Source organism: Eubalaena glacialis, chromosome 19 (assembly GCF_028564815.1).
Source record: "Eubalaena glacialis isolate mEubGla1 chromosome 19, mEubGla1.1.hap2.+ XY, whole genome shotgun sequence".
NCBI classification, from domain to species: Eukaryota; Metazoa; Chordata; class Mammalia; order Artiodactyla; family Balaenidae; genus Eubalaena; species Eubalaena glacialis.
The window spans coordinates 58,361,357-58,376,716 of NC_083734.1; the positions used below are offsets into that span (position 1 = coordinate 58,361,357).

The window sequence follows — 15,360 nt, forward strand, 5'->3', positions numbered from 1 at the left end:
TAGAAGTCTTGCCCGGGAGTGTGCGCTGTAAAAATTAAGAGTCTTTAAAAAACTGCAGGTCACCGCTCGTTTATTTGACAAGTATTTATGAAGTGTCTTCTCTGTTCACCCAAGGGATGGCACACATTCACTATCATTCTCTTTAGGGTTGAAAACCTCATTGGTAGCCACGTTAGAACAGCAACGGACAAGGGTTGGGAGCTACTCGCATAGTTAATTGTTTGGCGTGGATTTATTTGTTGTTTTCCTGGCTTCTCAAAGTCGAGGACTATGTGTTTCATTTATTCCCCACCCCCTGCAGCCATGATTCCCAGCTTGGGGTTCCTGAGCTTGAAGGGACTGCCTAGTATGGTGTTTATCCATTATTAATATTTCCCAAAGCTGAACGAGGCAAAGTCAACTTCAAATCCAATCTCTTCTGCTTTTGGTTGGAGTGAAGGCCTCTCAGTTCTGTGGCCCTGGTATCTCATGTTGATTTGAAGCTCTGATTGGTAGTTACCTCAGTGTGTCTTTGATGAATTAAAAAATGAGGAAAAGGACGAATTCTTGCTTTAACATCATTTGTTTGACTAAACGCTTTCAAATTATTTTTTGGAGGGGAGTGCAGTTGGAGACGGAATAACAGGTGGCTTAGAGAGAGCACAGAGGTGGTTACATACTAGATCATCCATGCTTGTTGTAATGAACCCAGAGTAGATTTTGGTATTAAAATGGACTAGAGAGTGCTTCCCTGCTATGGCTGTGGAAGGTTCTGGAAGAACTCAGCATAGCCCTCTCCACCCCAGAAGCAGGCACGTCCGGAGACATTCTAAAGTCCAACTGTCACGAGGTCCCCCTGAAGGCAGCTGGGTACGTGTCAGGGGCCCTGTGTAAAGGCCCGAACTGTATGCTTTTCTGGGTTGGGATGGAGGAGAAGAGGAGCCTTAGGTGTGAGTGCTGTGCCCTCAGTGCATGGTCTCCTGGGAGTATCTAGGGCGCCTTTGAGATGGTCAGAGGCAGGGCCTCCGGTGGGTGGTGGGAGCCCCCACGTCTGCGGGCACCCCGGGGCTCACGTGTTCTGTCCGGGCCAAGGCCCCGCCAACCATCTGTCTGTGAGCTGCAAGACACGAAACGTGACCTGCATCGTGACAGCCCTGCCTGGTGGCGACAGGCAGTTCCAGGGGCTCTGGGAGGAGCACATGCGTGGGTGGGAGGGTGATGGGGGGAACTGCCTCTGGTTCTCGTCACGTGCAGATGACCTCATCCTGCAGCTGGCCTGTTGGAGAGCTAATGAGGTGAAGAAAATCCGTGGGAAATGACCGATTAAAACACATCGTGGAAATTTTCAAGGGAACCTGGCTTTCCGAAGCATCCAGGTGGTTTTGGATATAAGCACAGAGTCTACGTTATTGACTGGGAATCTTGTGCATAGAATTAGGAGAGTCTACATTGGGTTTCACTACTGACCTTAAGTCATGTTATTTAAGCTCAGTGAGCCTTGTTTTCTGGATTCATCTCCTTTTATACCTGCTTGAAATGTGTTTAAATTATAAAAAGAGGGGACTTCCCTGGTGGCACAGTGGTTAAGAATCCATCTCCCAATGCAGGGGACACAGGTTCAAGCCCTGGTCTGGGAAGATCCCACATGCTGCAGAGCAGCTAAGCCCGTGCGCCACAACTACTGAGCCTGCGCTCTAGAGCCCACGAGCCACAACTACTGAGCCTATGTGCCACAACTACTGAAGCTCGCGTGCCTAGAGCCTGTGCTCCGCAACAAGAGAAGCCACCGCAGTGAGAAGCCCGCGCACCCCAAGGAAGAGTAGCCCCCACTCGCCGCAACTAGAGGAAGCCCGCGCGCAGCAACGAAGACCCAACCGCAGCCAAAATAAATAAATTAGAAAAAAAAATTATAAAAAGAACATAACGTTGTAGAAAGGGGGAAAAACTCTACACTCTCATCACCCAACTGCTTTAATTTGTATGAATTTTAGTTTTCTGTTACTTGTGTGTTTTTTGCCATTGTAATAACAAATGGCATATATTTTTGTATATTGCTTCTTTCACAAAGCAACATATCATGTATTATTTCCTCTGCTGCTACAGTGTTTATCGTTTTGACTAACTGCCTGAAAGTCTACTGCCTTTATGTTCTGTAATGTATTGAACTATCCTTCTTTTGTTGAGCGTTAGAGTGATCAATATCTTTTCTCCTCCCTATATTTTAAATCATTTTATTAAGCGAGTTCCTGGGAAATCACACTGATGGATCAACCCCATTAGCGGAAACAGAGGGTCCAGGACAGTTTGCATGGCTCCATCATTCCATTTAATTAGACAAATGATTTTTTTTTCTGAGTGCCTCTTATGTGTAAGGTTTTCTGTCTGTATTGTTACCTGTTGCAGGTCCCGGCTGATGTTTCCAGAATACGTGGCAGGACTGTAAAACCTCACCAATTACAACAACTTTGGGTAAAAGGCCAGGGTGAGTCTGTGTGAAGTCTCAGTGAAATAGTATTTTTAAATAGTTGTAGAAGTCTGTCTCACCATGAAAATAACTATAGTATCCGTACCTCTTGCTTGCAGGATTGTTTAAGACGGGGATTGGGAATGTCAGTTGTTTGTTAGTGGGTCCACCTGGAAAGTACTCGAAACATTTTTATGACATTTGGTATTCTTTCTTTCTTTCTTTATTTTTGGCTACGTTGGGTCTTCGTTGCTGTGCGCCGGTTTTCTCTAGTTGCGGCGAGCGAGGGCTACTCTTCATTGCCGTGTGCAGGCTTCTCGTTGTTGTGGCTTCTCTTGTGGCGGAGCACGGGTTCTAGGCGTGCGGGCTTCAGTAGTTGTGGCTCGCAGGCTCAGTAGTTGTGGCGCATGGGCTTAGTTGCTCTGCAGCATGTGGGATCTTCCCAGACCAGGGCTTGAACCTGTGTCCCCTGCATTGGCAGGCGGATTCTCAACCACTGCGCCACCAGGGAAGCCCGAGCTTTGGTATTCTGACCCGTTTCCCTGTAGTCTTGCTTACAATAATCATTTTCATGGTTGAGCCAGAAAGCTAGGACTCTGATCCGACAGCCCGGGAGGATTAGGGACTCACAAATGTGTGAGACATGGGAGAAATGGGGCTGGTGGGAGGTGTGGGTTCCAGCTCTGCGTCCAGGGTTCCATCTGTGAAGCGAGGGGCTGGGGCTAGAGGCTCTTGGAGGTTCTTCCTGGTGCTAAATTTTATGGTGTGGCCTACAGTGACCTTTAGCCCTGTGTTAGTTTGCTAGGGCTGCTGTAACAAAATACCACAGACCATTACTGAAACAACAGAAATTTACTGTCTCACAGTTCCGGAGGCCAGAAGCCCCCAGTCAAGGTGTCGGCAGGCTTGGTCCCTCCTGAGGGCCGTGGGAAAGGGTCTGGCCAGGCTCTCTCCCAGGCGTGCAGATGGCTGCCTTCTCCCCGTGTCTCTTCATGTTGTCTTTCCTCGGTGTGTGTCTCTGTGTCCACATTTCCTTTTTATAGGGACACCAGCTCTATTGGGTTAAAGCCCATCCTAATGATTTCACCTTAACTTGATTACCTCCGGGAAGACTCTGTCTACGAATAAGGTCACATTCTGAGGAACTGGGGGTTAGGACTCTAATATGTGAACTTGGGGGTTGCACAGTTCACCCATAAGAAGTCCAAGAATGGAAACCGAATTAGGAAACCTCCCTGTTAGGTTGAGATAGTTCGCATGAGCACAGAGAGGTGGTTTTGTCCCTCCCTCCCTCCCTCCATCCTTCCCTTCCTCCTTTGCTTCCTTCCTTCTTGCTGGTCCCATTCCCTGGGGACGATGGCGACAGTAGGAAACAATCATCCTTTCCGGGTAGGTTCACCCAGCCCTACTTCGTCCCTATCACCAACCGTCCGCAAACTACAGCAAATCCACAGGAAATGAATTTTGTTTCTGCTCCCACTCGGAGAGAGAAATAAAACTTCTTGGAATCCAGCCTCCCTCCCCATTCCCTGGGGCCTCTTAAGATCTTTGTAGCTCCCTAAACGACTCCTGCTTTTGGAGATCTCACCCATATTGCCCTAAGCATATTAAAATGCTCCCACATTCCACATTAAGTACTCCCCCCGCATAAAATAATCAGAAAGATTTTTTTATAATTTTGCTTTTGAAATGATTTGTCTCGAAGCTTATTTAATTTATGACTGGTTGTGATGTCTTGGCCATTATTGTGCCTACTTAGGAGTTCTCTTGAAGGGAGAAACGCTAAGAGATTGTTTTCCGAATGTAATTAAATTTTTATGAATACCAAAGTCAACAATTAACAAGGTTTTATAGACATTGCGTTAAACACTTGTTAATTTAAATTTCTACCATTTGTTTTTTGGGAACCAAAACCCAATATGTTTTTTTTTCAGTTCGTAACCATTTCATAGGCCCCTGGAAAACTTGGAGACCCCAGATACTGGTCCACTGGTTTCTGGTTGCTGAGATGCTCCTGCTTGTTTTCTTGCCTAATCTCTCCTTCCCAGTAGGAATTGGAATATCTCCTTCCCAGACCACAGGCTCCCTCTGTGGGGTGTCCAGCCCCTATTTCTCGTCTCCTGGGGTGTCTACGGCTTCCCTCCCTGGGCTGGCTTTGATGACTTTGGCCTCTAGTTGTGGTCTTGTCTGTACTTTCCCTCCATCTTCAACATCCTAGTTCTCAATCTCTCTGTGGACTTTTTTGCTGAATAACCAACCCTGGCCTGACGCCACCCCCGCCCCCACCAAAGGCTCCATGCCTGGATTAATGCTCCGCTGTCACTGTCCTGAGATTCCTAATAATTTTATCTCTGAACTTGTGTTTTATAAGCAAAGTCTGATGGGACCATGGGGTCTGCAGTGAGCAGATGCAGAGAAAAGGAAAAGGCTTTATATTTTAATACTTTTAATGGCCATTCCCCCCACGGCCTTTTGATTAAGGGGCCTCCCATTTTCATTTTGCACCAGGCCCCCAAAATTATGTAGTTGGTCCTGCCTAGTGGACTAAGGGTGAGGGTCCTGGTGGTTCATAGTTCCACTGGGGAAAGGTGTCAGTGACATTAGATGCTTCCAGGCAAAAGAAGTGTACTCGTTTCCTATGGTTGCTGTAACAAATCATCACAAACTTAGTGGCTTCAGACAACATAAATCATTACTGTTGTGGATGTCGGAAGGGCTAACATCAAAGTGCAAGGCCACGTGTTCCTTCTGGAGCTTCTAAGGGGTCCTTGCCTTTTCCAGTTTCTAGAGGCTGCCCGCATTCCTTGGCTTGTGGCTGCACTACTCTGACCTCCGCCTTCTCTCACTCTGACGTGCTGCCTCCCTCTCTTCCTTTATAAGGACCTTTGTCATTACAGGGTCCCACCTGGGTAATCTGGCATAATCTTCCCATCTCGAGATCCTCAGTCGCATCAGCAAAGACCCTTTTGCCAGTCAAGTAACACACCCAGGTTTCAGGGATTAGAATGTGAACATCTTGGCGGGGGCGTGGGCAGGGGCACTGTTCTGGCTGCCGAAGAAAGCTGTTTTCCAGCTTCAAATCTCCCAACACTTCAGATCTTCAAATCTTCCACCTGGGGCACGTCAGGTTTTGTGGGTTCTGAAGTTCATGCCGTTTTAAGGTGCCCCTTGAAGAAAAAAATGAGAAATTTTGGTATTCAAGTGAATATTCCTTTAGAATCAAAAAAAAAAAAAAAAATCAATCTTAGATTGAGTTCCTTTTCTTCCGAGGCCTCTTCGGCAAGTATCAGCAGTGCTGATGTTGGCATGTCCCCTGGTGTCCTCGCCACCTGGGACACTCTCTGCTCCCAGCAGCCCTCTTGCAGGTGAGGGCCCCAAGCTTGGCTGTGTGGGCCAGTTGCCTCTCTATCCACCAAAAGAAGGAGGTTTTCGCCTGCTGAGTTTTCCTCACTGGCTGGGGAGATTGCCCAGCAGTGGAAGGCATGGGTGTTTCTTTCCTGGAGAATAAGAAAAGGGACGAAGCAGCCGAATAATACTATATAACAGCTTTCATCGTAAGCCTTAATTTATAACACACACTCAAGGCAATGCCTGCAGCGTCTGCACTGGCAACGTCGTGAGGGCACAGGTTGTCTCTGTGTCCTTTGCTGATGTGTATCCAGTGCCTCAGACATGCCTGTCACATAGTAGGTGTGCAGCAAACGTTTGCTGAGTGAGTGAGTGAACCAACAGGCTATTCGTGTGATCCACAGGGCTCTAAAGGAACAGGCTTGAAGTAGAATTTACTTGTTCAGTGATTCCCCTGAATAAAACAGAGCACAGTAGACTCCATAGAATTACTTATGAGATGCCAGGAGAGTTGTTTGAAGCCAATGTGGAAAAGATGGAAAGTGGATTTATGCCAGTGATCATCTCGGAGACAGGGTTGATTTCGTATTTAATCAGTGGTGGTTTTTACCTAGTAATTCCATATCTTAATTAAGCTGGTGGTTGAGCTTACTGGAAACTTCTCTCCCGATAATGGGTTCGTATAAAGTCAGTAGAACCTGCACTTCTCTTTTTTTTCTTTTTCTTTCTTTTTTTTTGGGGGGGGGTTTGAAATATTACTGTCTTTTTAAAATTTATTTATTTATTTTTAATTGAAGTATAGTTGATTTACAATGTTGTTAGTTTCAGGTGTATAGCAAAGTGATTCAGTTATACATATATATAAATCTATTCTTTTTCAGATTCTTTTCCATTATAGGGTATTACAAGATATTGAGTAGAGTTCCCTGTGCTATACAGTAGGCCCTTGTTGGTTATCTATTTTATATATAGTAGTGCGTATATGTTAAACCCAAACTCCTAATTTATCCCTCCCCTCTGCTTTCCCCTTTGGTAACCATAAGGTTGTTTTCTATGCCTGTGAGTCTATTTCTGTTTTGTAAATAAGTTCACTTTTTAGATTCCATATATATGTGATATCATATGGTATTTGTCTTTCTCTGTCTAACTTACTTCACTTACTATGATCATCTCTAGGTCCATCCATGTTGCTGCAAATGGCATTATTTCATTCTTTTTTATGGCTGAGTAGTATTCCATTGTATATATACCACATCTTCTTTATCCATTCATCTGTCCATGGACATTTAGAGGACCTGTACTTCTATACCCTCCCTCCAACATAGCTGGTGCAGGTTCAGAATTCATCAGTTAGACAAAGGTGAGAAGGGACATGCTTGCTGAGTCCATTTCCCCCCCAAGCCCTCGAGGGCAGCTCTTCCCTGTACGAGGCTGAGAAAAGTGGCGTCAAGTCGCTGTTGGCTCCTTTGGATGGTGCTTAGATAAAAGGCGGGTTAGAATCTCCTCTTCCTCAGTTTATCAGTCACATTGGAGGGCAAATGTTAAGGGCAATTAGACCTGTTCCACCTGCCAAAGCCGTTCCAGGCATTTACATTTAGGAAGCCCTGTGATGTCATAGTGTCCTGACAGAACCTTAAATAATCAAAACCCAGAAGGGTCGAGGGAATTGAGCACCTAGGAGGTTTGATTGTAGGTGTATTTTTGCAGTGATTGGAATATAAAGATTGGCTGGACAGTTGGTTCTCTTCTTTCTTGCATTTTAGGGTGAATCAAATGCTAACTAGTGCCTTGACTGAGGCTGGATGCTTCTTGAAGGGTGTATTAAATTTTAAAGAGTGAGTTTTGTCATCACTTCATACTAAGAAGATTTATTTTATGGGATTACACTAGGGCTTCTCAATCTTGGCACTATTGACTTTTTGGGTCAGATAATTCTTTGTGAGTAGTGATGGATGTTTAGCATCATCCCTGGCCTCTACCCACTAGTTTACTCCAAAGGCAAGGAGGAGCTCTCAGAGGCTTTGCAGTAGTAGACTGACGTGGTTGGACTTCTGTCTTTAAAAAATCACTTTGGCTGCTGTTTGGAGGACAGACTGGTGGTGGTGGCGGGGTTGGGGTGGGGTGGGGGGGGATGCACAATGGGAATCAGGGCAGGATGATGAGTCAGAGCTGTTATTTTGGGCAAAGTGGATGAATTCTGGATGTATGGGTGGGGCATACTTAGAAAATTCCCTAAAAGAACAACAAAAAACCCTGACATTTCAATAGCACTTCTTTGAACTGCCTATTACTTTCACTTCCTTAATCCCTTCAGGATATCAGTGCCAGTTCAGCTGGGTTTATCATCCGCACTTGGAAGGAACCAGCGCCCCAGGCTCAGAGGCTTATCTCGGTCCTCATGATGCATCAGTGGTCAGACTTCAGGAAAGGGAAAGAAATGAGAGGCCAGAGAGGCTGGGCCAGGCCACGCTATCTGTGTGTAGCTGATCTCCGTGTGCCAGGGCCCAGCAGAGCCAACAGAGCCCCATGACATATACACTGGATAAATGAATGAGTGAATAAATGAAGGAAGGAGTGAGGGTCGAGGGATGATGATCGTTCAGCCTGCCGTGATGGGTGCCCTGCTGGATGGTAGGCGCTTTGTTCCAGTTCCAGTCACCTGTAGAGAGAGCATAGGGTGATGACTCCCAGACCCAGGATGGGGAGACTGAGGCTGAGAGGGGTTGGGGAATTTGTCCAAGGACACTCACGTGCCAAGCTGGGCTTCTTCCTGGGCTGTCAGATTCCAAAGCCTGTGCTTAATTGCTGCAGTACCTCCTAAAAGAAACAAGATTTCAGAGAGGAAAGGAGGGAGGGAGGAAGGGGGAGGGGGCAGAGAGACAGAGAGAAGAAGGAGGAGAAGGAGGAGGAAGGGGTACGGAGGAGGAGAGAATAAGAGAAGCAACAGTGAAGGGATTGAGGACTCACTGGGCTGGACCACTTGTGTCCATCTCCTGTCCCTTCTCCATCTCCCCCAGCACTTCCTGTGAAGCTGTCTCCCTCCACCCCCCGCCCCGCCCCGCCCCGCCCCACCCCGCCCCGCCCCGCCCCACCCCGCCCCGCCCCACCCCACCCCACCCCACCCCACCCCACCCCACCCCGTGCTCCAGTGGGAGGTGCTTGCTGCTGGCAGGTTGCTTAACCAGATCAAGCTACAGCAATTCCTCTGGAAAGGGCCACCATCCCACTGCCCTGCGGATACCTTGCTGACTGTTAAGTTCGTTCTATGGCCTTTGGACGTTTGGGAGGCAGCCCTCTCTGCCTGCATGGCACCCACTACCTCTTATTTATTTTATTATATTTTAAATTTTATTTATTTATTTATTTTTATAAATTTATTTTATTTATTTTTGTGTGCGTTGGGTCTTCGTTGCTGCGCGCGGGCTTTCTCTAGTTGTGGTGAGCAGGGGCTACTCTTTGTTGCGGTGCGCAGGCTTCTCATTGCTGTGGCTTCTCTTGTTGCGGAGCACGCGCTCTAGGTGCGCAGGCTTCAGTAGTTGTGGCACGTGGGATCCGTAGTTGTGGCTCGTGGGCTCTAGAGCACAGGCTCAGTAGTTGCGGCCCACGGGCTTTGTTGCTCCGCGGCATGTGGGATCTTCCCGGACCAGGGCTCGAACCCGTGTCCCCTGCATTGGCAGGCAGATTCTTAACCACTGTGCTGCCAGGGAAGTCCCCCACCACCTTTTAATGAGCCCCTGCTCATTAGTTTGTTCTTACAGACTCATCTCTCCTCTCCCCCAGCTTATGGAGGCTGCAGGGCACAGTTTGCTTTGGAGGGAGAGAATGGGAATGGGCTGGAGGTAAGAGCCAGTGTACTTAGCTTTAAAGAAACATTTTCTTTTGGGCAATACTTGGGCACTTCTTACCATCAGTGAGTGCAAGAAGGACAAAGGCAATTTGTATGTTTGGGTTGGTGGTGTGTGTGTGTGTGTGTGTGTAAGGGGTTCAGTGGGAAAGATGGGAAATGGCAGGATTTGTCTCCTGGGGGTTGGCCACGCTGCTTGAGGGCACTGGCATGGTTCAAGGGAAGAGAGACGTTTTGCCGATCAGGGTGTCCCGTCCCATCCTGTGAGTCCTGAATGTCTGAGGCAGGAAGAACACCATCTCTGGAGTCAGCTGGGCTTGGTTTCCCATACCTCCCTGTCAACCTGGGCTCAATACAGAGCTTTCCTGAGCCTCAGTTTTCTTATCTGTAAAATGGGGTGTCTTAGTCCCTTTCGTGCTGCTGTAACTAAATGCCACAGACTGGGTAGCTTATACACAACAGAAATTTATTGGTCACAGTTCTGGAAGCTGGAAGTCTGAGATGAGGGTGCCAGTGTGGTTGGGTGAGGGCCTTATCTGGGTTACAGACTTCTTGTGTATCCTCACATGGCACATGGGGCAAGGGAGCTCTCTGGAGCCTGTTTTATAAGGATAGCAATGCCATTCATGAGGGCTCCACCCATGAAATTCATATGCCGAAGCCCTAACCCCCAATGGGACTGCATTTGGAGATAGAGCTTTCAGGAGGTAATGAAGGTTAAATGAAGCCATAAGGGTGGGCTCCTCATTTGATAGGATTGGAAGCGTTATAAGAAGAGGGAGAGAGAGAGAGATCCCTCTCTTTTCCTTCCTGTGCATGCACCAAGAAAAGGCCATGTGAGGACACAGTGAGAGGCAGCCATCTGCAAACCAGGAAGAGACCCTCACCAGGCACCGAGTCTGCACCTTGATCTTGGACTGATCTTGGACTTGCAGCCTCCAGAAGTGTGAGAAAACAGATGTCTATTGTTTAAGCCACCCAGTCTGTGGTATTTTCTTACGGCAGCCCGAGCTGACTAAGCCAGCTGGTCTGGCTCTCTCCCTGGTCTGGGACTCTCCCGAAGGCAGAAACCACGTACTGTCACCACGCCCTCTTCCCTTCCTGGCCCAGTGCATGGGTCTGGTGCAATCATCAGTGCCCACAACTATGGACAAAAGTGGTCTGCTCCTATTGGATCCTCTGGTCTGTGGCCACTGTGATTACGGGCAGTGTTTCTGGTTACCCTCTGGTAGGGTCATCAGATAAAATACAGGACACCCGGTTACATTTGAATTTCGGATAAGCAACAAATATGAAATATGTTTTTAGCATAAGTATGTCCCCAATACCGCCCAGGATATACTTACACTAAAAAGCTATTTGTTGTTTATCTAAAACTCAAATTTAACTGGGCATCCTGTCTTTATTTTTGGCTAAATCTAGCTATCTTACCCTATGGTCTTTTTCTAGGATGCCTGGAGAGCAAAGCAGCAGCTCTCAGAGAGGGGTCCCAGGACCAGAGTATCAGCAACAACTAGTTCAGAACAGAAAACCTCGGGCCCCGCCCAGGCTTCCAGAACCAGAAGCTCTGAGGGTGCCAGCATTCTGTGCTTTGACATCTCTCTGGGTGGTTCCACTGAACGCTATAGTTTGAGGGCCATTGACCTAGAGAAGGATGCTGATGGTGGGAGATTCCATTTCCCACCCTCTCCAAACGTGTCCTGCCCTGTTGCTCACCCAGGGCGTTGGACTCAGCTGCCAAAGTGTAGCAACATAAATGGTATCAGGGACGTTGCGAAAGGTGTCCTTTCCTTGGGTTTCTGGGGCTTCTTGGAAGATCGCAGAGGGTTCTGCAGGGCTCTGTTCCACCCGCCCCGATCTGCTCCCGAGCCCGCAGAGGCTGTGAACCAGAGAATTTATTCTCCCGGCCGGATCTGCCAATCGCAGCGGTGGGGGCGGGGCCTCACGGCCGGGGGACACGTGTGCGGGGAGGGAAGCAGGAAGTGACCGCGGAGTGGAGCCGGGGAGCCAGCGGCTGCGGGGCTGATGGAAGTGGAGTGGGGGCTTGAGAGGGCACCGAAGTGAGTCGGCTTTTCTCTCCTTCGGCGCCTTCGGTGGGGCTGGAGGCCCGGGGGCTGGGGCCAGCGCGACCAGAGCGTGGGACTCGGAAGGGCAGCCCCATGCAGTTTGGAAGGGGGTGCCCCTGGGAGAGGAGGGGGTCGGAGGAGAAGCGGGGCGGCCTCGGCAGGTGGCAGAGGAGGGGGAGGGGTGCCCGGAGCCCCACCTCGGCCCCTCTCCAGGGCGAGCTGGAGGCTGTTGACCTGCCTTCCTTTGACAGTGGTTCCCCAAGATCTCCTTTTCAATTAGTGCTTCCCGGTGGGCCTGTCGGGGCGGGGGGGGGGGGCCCGGGAGCCCTGGGAACGGCCGTGGCCACAAGTCCAGCTGCTCCGAGTCCCCTCCCCCTGGTTCTGGGGGTCAGCGGGACCTCTTGAATTTGGCTGGGAATCCGGTTAAGATGCAGCAGGCCCGAGAGGGTGCATTTCTAATCAACCCCCAGGTCGGCCGGTCCTCGGACCACACTTTGAGTAGCCAGGTATTAGAGAACATTCTCCGCAGTCACGTCAGCCCAAACCCGAATCATTTTGCTCAGTTCCACTCTCGAAGTCAGGACATGAATGTAGGTTTCGTGAAGTGCTCTTTCCACCTCTGCAACTTTTTCATTGGCATCTTGAAGCTGACTCTTGGAAGCAGGGTAACAGGTTTAAAAGGAAGAGAAAATAAATAAATCCTCTATCAGCCAGCAGCCGTGTGCTGCTATGTGCGGGGTGGTGCTGGCATCTTTAAAGCCGGAGCAGGCAGAGAATAATCCTGCCTTCTGCAAAGTAACCCAGGTTTATGTATTAGTATCAGCTCACGAGGAAGTCTGAGCCCCATTGCAGAAGCGGCTTTTGAGGTCCCCTGGCTGACCTTCCCTGCTCTCAAGGCGCTCCTGGTCTACCTGCTGGAGAAAACTTTCTGTCCTCTTGGGTCTCTGTGGCGGTGGCCCTGCTGGTCCCTCGTAGGGCAGGAGAACTCACTTTCTAAGTTCTTGGTCTTGTAGAAGTTGTTCCAGTTTTAGACCTGTGCTTTCCACTTTGCTGTGCATAAGAGTCCCCCATGGAACTCGCTAAAATGCAGATTCTGATTCAGCAAGTCTGGGGTGGGGCCTGAGATTGTGCATTTCTAACTTAGCTCCTAAGGGCGCCTAGCGCTGCTGGTTCTGGGACCACCCTTTGAGTAGTGAGGATTTAAAACAGCAAATGGAAGAAACTTCTCCAAGGGGCACTGAGCTTGCATTGCTGACAATAAATCTGCTGTTGTAGGGATGGGAAGGATGGCGGCCTTGGTCTTCCCTCTGTGTCCCTTTTTCTTACATCTCAGGGTGCTTGGGTGTAAATAGAGTCTTGGAAGGGTGTTTTCCCCTCCCACTAGCCCCCGGGAACACCCACGAGCTCCCTCGTTTGCCAGCCCACAAAACCCATGTTGACTTTGGCCCGTTGGTGAATGTAAACGGTTTCCTCTTTTCTGTAGTTGTTAAAAGGCACATTCAACGCTGAAAAACAAAGTTGTTTTTTTGTTATGACCTGTCTTGGACGTTAAGTACTGAGGAGATGATAGCTATGTGCCTTTCTTTGTAAATGCTGTTTGAAATTTTATCCACGAGCAGCTAGAAAGAGAAGGTTGGTGTAATGATCCAGATGTCTCGGTTTAAAGACAAACATGAACCATTGTCTTTAGGGTACCTTAACTAGATGACATGTAAAAAGGTGGGTTTTTTTTTTGTTTTTTTTTTTAATATTTGCTTTTCTTTATTTGGTGCAGTCATCATTCTGAACTCCACTTAGACTATGGGGACCCAATCGGAATCCAGAGATTCTGTTTCTCTCCGAGGTTTCCTGGCACCTCGGCTGAGCCTGGGCACAGCTGGGCTCACCTGGGCTTATCTGGGTTCACCTGGACACACAGCCTTCCTAGGTCTGAATCCTGCTGTGTTGTTGACCCTCGTGGCATAAGAGGGCCCTTCCACCCTCTGCCCTGGTTTCCTTCCAGGGTCAGAGGCAGAATCTTCAGCTTTTGATCTGCAAGCTCAGGTTGCTGGCTCCTCACAGACCACTAGGGCCTGGCAGGGCTGAGCCCAGTGGGGTCGTGTCCAGCCCTGTGGTTGCTGGAAGACAGCGGGGGTGGGGGGCGAGCTGAATGAGCCCTTTGAGATGAGGCCCTGAGCCCCAATGTTTATGTACCAAAATACAGGGCTTTTCAACCAACAGGTTTCTCCGCCTCGTAACTTTCCACAGGGAGCGTCTGATTCCCTGTCATTTTAGAGCTAGAATTGAAAACATGTCAAGTCTAGAGGAGATTCCCCAGCTTTGGGAGCAAGCGTGCTCAGTGGACTGGGGGAAATGCCCCTTGGGTCTCTGTTTTCTTGTTCTTGCTGAGTGTCCTATTCAAGTTAAGCTGGCCCTTTTCAATTCAACACATAGTTTTGGGGTGCCAGAAGGCCCTATTTTACAGGGGTGTCAAGTGCGAAAAAGCATCATCCCTGTTTTTAAGCAACGAATGATGTAAAAGATGAAGGGGGCAAGCCCACACAAAGAAAACACCAAAGATGTGCCCTCGGACGGGAGTGGAGAGGAATCAGGGAAGCGTGGAATTGAAGTTGGCGTTAGGTGGGCAACAGAGGATTCACTGGGTCTGATGGCTGGAGGGTGGGGAGGAAGGCATGCTGGGAGGAAACCGGATAAAGAAAGACTTGGAGCAGGACCATCTGGGGCTTGTTGAAGGTTCTGGGAATAATTGGGTTGAGGTGGAATACGATGCCCACGCAGGGTGCAGTGGTTGAACAGTTATTGGGCTAGTTGCAGGTCAGTCTATGGCGTGTACCCTTTGCAGGCCTTGGGAACCGCCGTGGGAACTGCCCCGGGGAGCTATTGGAAGTGTGATCAGGGTGTAGGTGGAAGAGCTTCCAGAGGGAATCACCTGAGCTAGTCACCTGTGTTTGGAGGAGACAGAACCGCTGATGGACGATAGGCAAGGCCAGGTAGAACAGGCAGAATGTGCCGGAAGGCTGCAGGCGCGGACCCTCCCATGCGCCCTTCCTCCAGGCTAAATAATTCACATTCTTTGCACTTCTTCTCTTTGGAACTATTTCCCAATGTTGTCCCTTCTGTCGTGGCAACTACTCCTCTGGCATCTCCCTACATGTCCCCATGTCCCTCCTTTTGGAGTTAGATGATTTCTAGAACCCGGGGAGAAGCTGGATGAAGCCGCCCGACCTGCGCCAGGTCACTGAGGTCACTGAGGGATGGATGGCGGAAGGGTGCACGCCAGCAGCCCAGACGTGGGCCAGCTTGGGTGGAGGGACCGCGGGTGCTGACCCTCTCCTGCTCCTCTGCACACAGCTGTATCCAGCATGCTCCAAGGCCACAGCCCTGTGTCCCAGGCCTTGCTGGGGACCTTCTTCACCTGGGGGATGACGGCGGCTGGGGCAGCTCTTGTGTTCGTATTCTCTAGCGGACAGGTGAGTTGCCTCGGTTCGGTTCTGGGGGTTCTTGGGGACTCTCTTAGCGAGCTCTGAAACCACCCCCCTCTGCCCAGCCGGGCTGCAGACTCGCTTGTGCCGCCGGCCACAGCTGCAGGTTGGGGTGACGTTGGCTCTGCCCCCTTTCCTCCCCTTGTCCCCTCCAGCTTGCTGCGCCCGTGCTCCTGG

The 15,360-nt window shown here is 49.5% G+C and overlaps 1 protein-coding gene across 10 annotated transcripts in view; it reads left to right on the forward strand.

Moving 5' to 3' along the window:
• SLC39A11 (solute carrier family 39 member 11) overlaps positions 1 to 15,360 on the forward strand; it is a 424,690-nt gene that overhangs the window by 69,194 nt on the left and 340,136 nt on the right. For 7 of the 10 annotated variants that reach the window (XM_061176496.1, XM_061176490.1, XM_061176491.1 and 4 more), the window contains exon 2: positions 15,053 to 15,171. The exons of 2 other annotated variants lie outside the window; for them this stretch is intronic. In XM_061176496.1, coding sequence (XP_061032479.1) covers positions 15,064 to 15,171 — 108 coding nt within the window. In that variant the 5' untranslated portion in view covers positions 15,053 to 15,063. Of the gene's footprint in view, positions 1 to 11,611; positions 11,696 to 15,052; positions 15,172 to 15,360 lie in introns of those variants that run through there. One more of the 10 variants, XM_061176489.1, reaches the window with a different exon arrangement.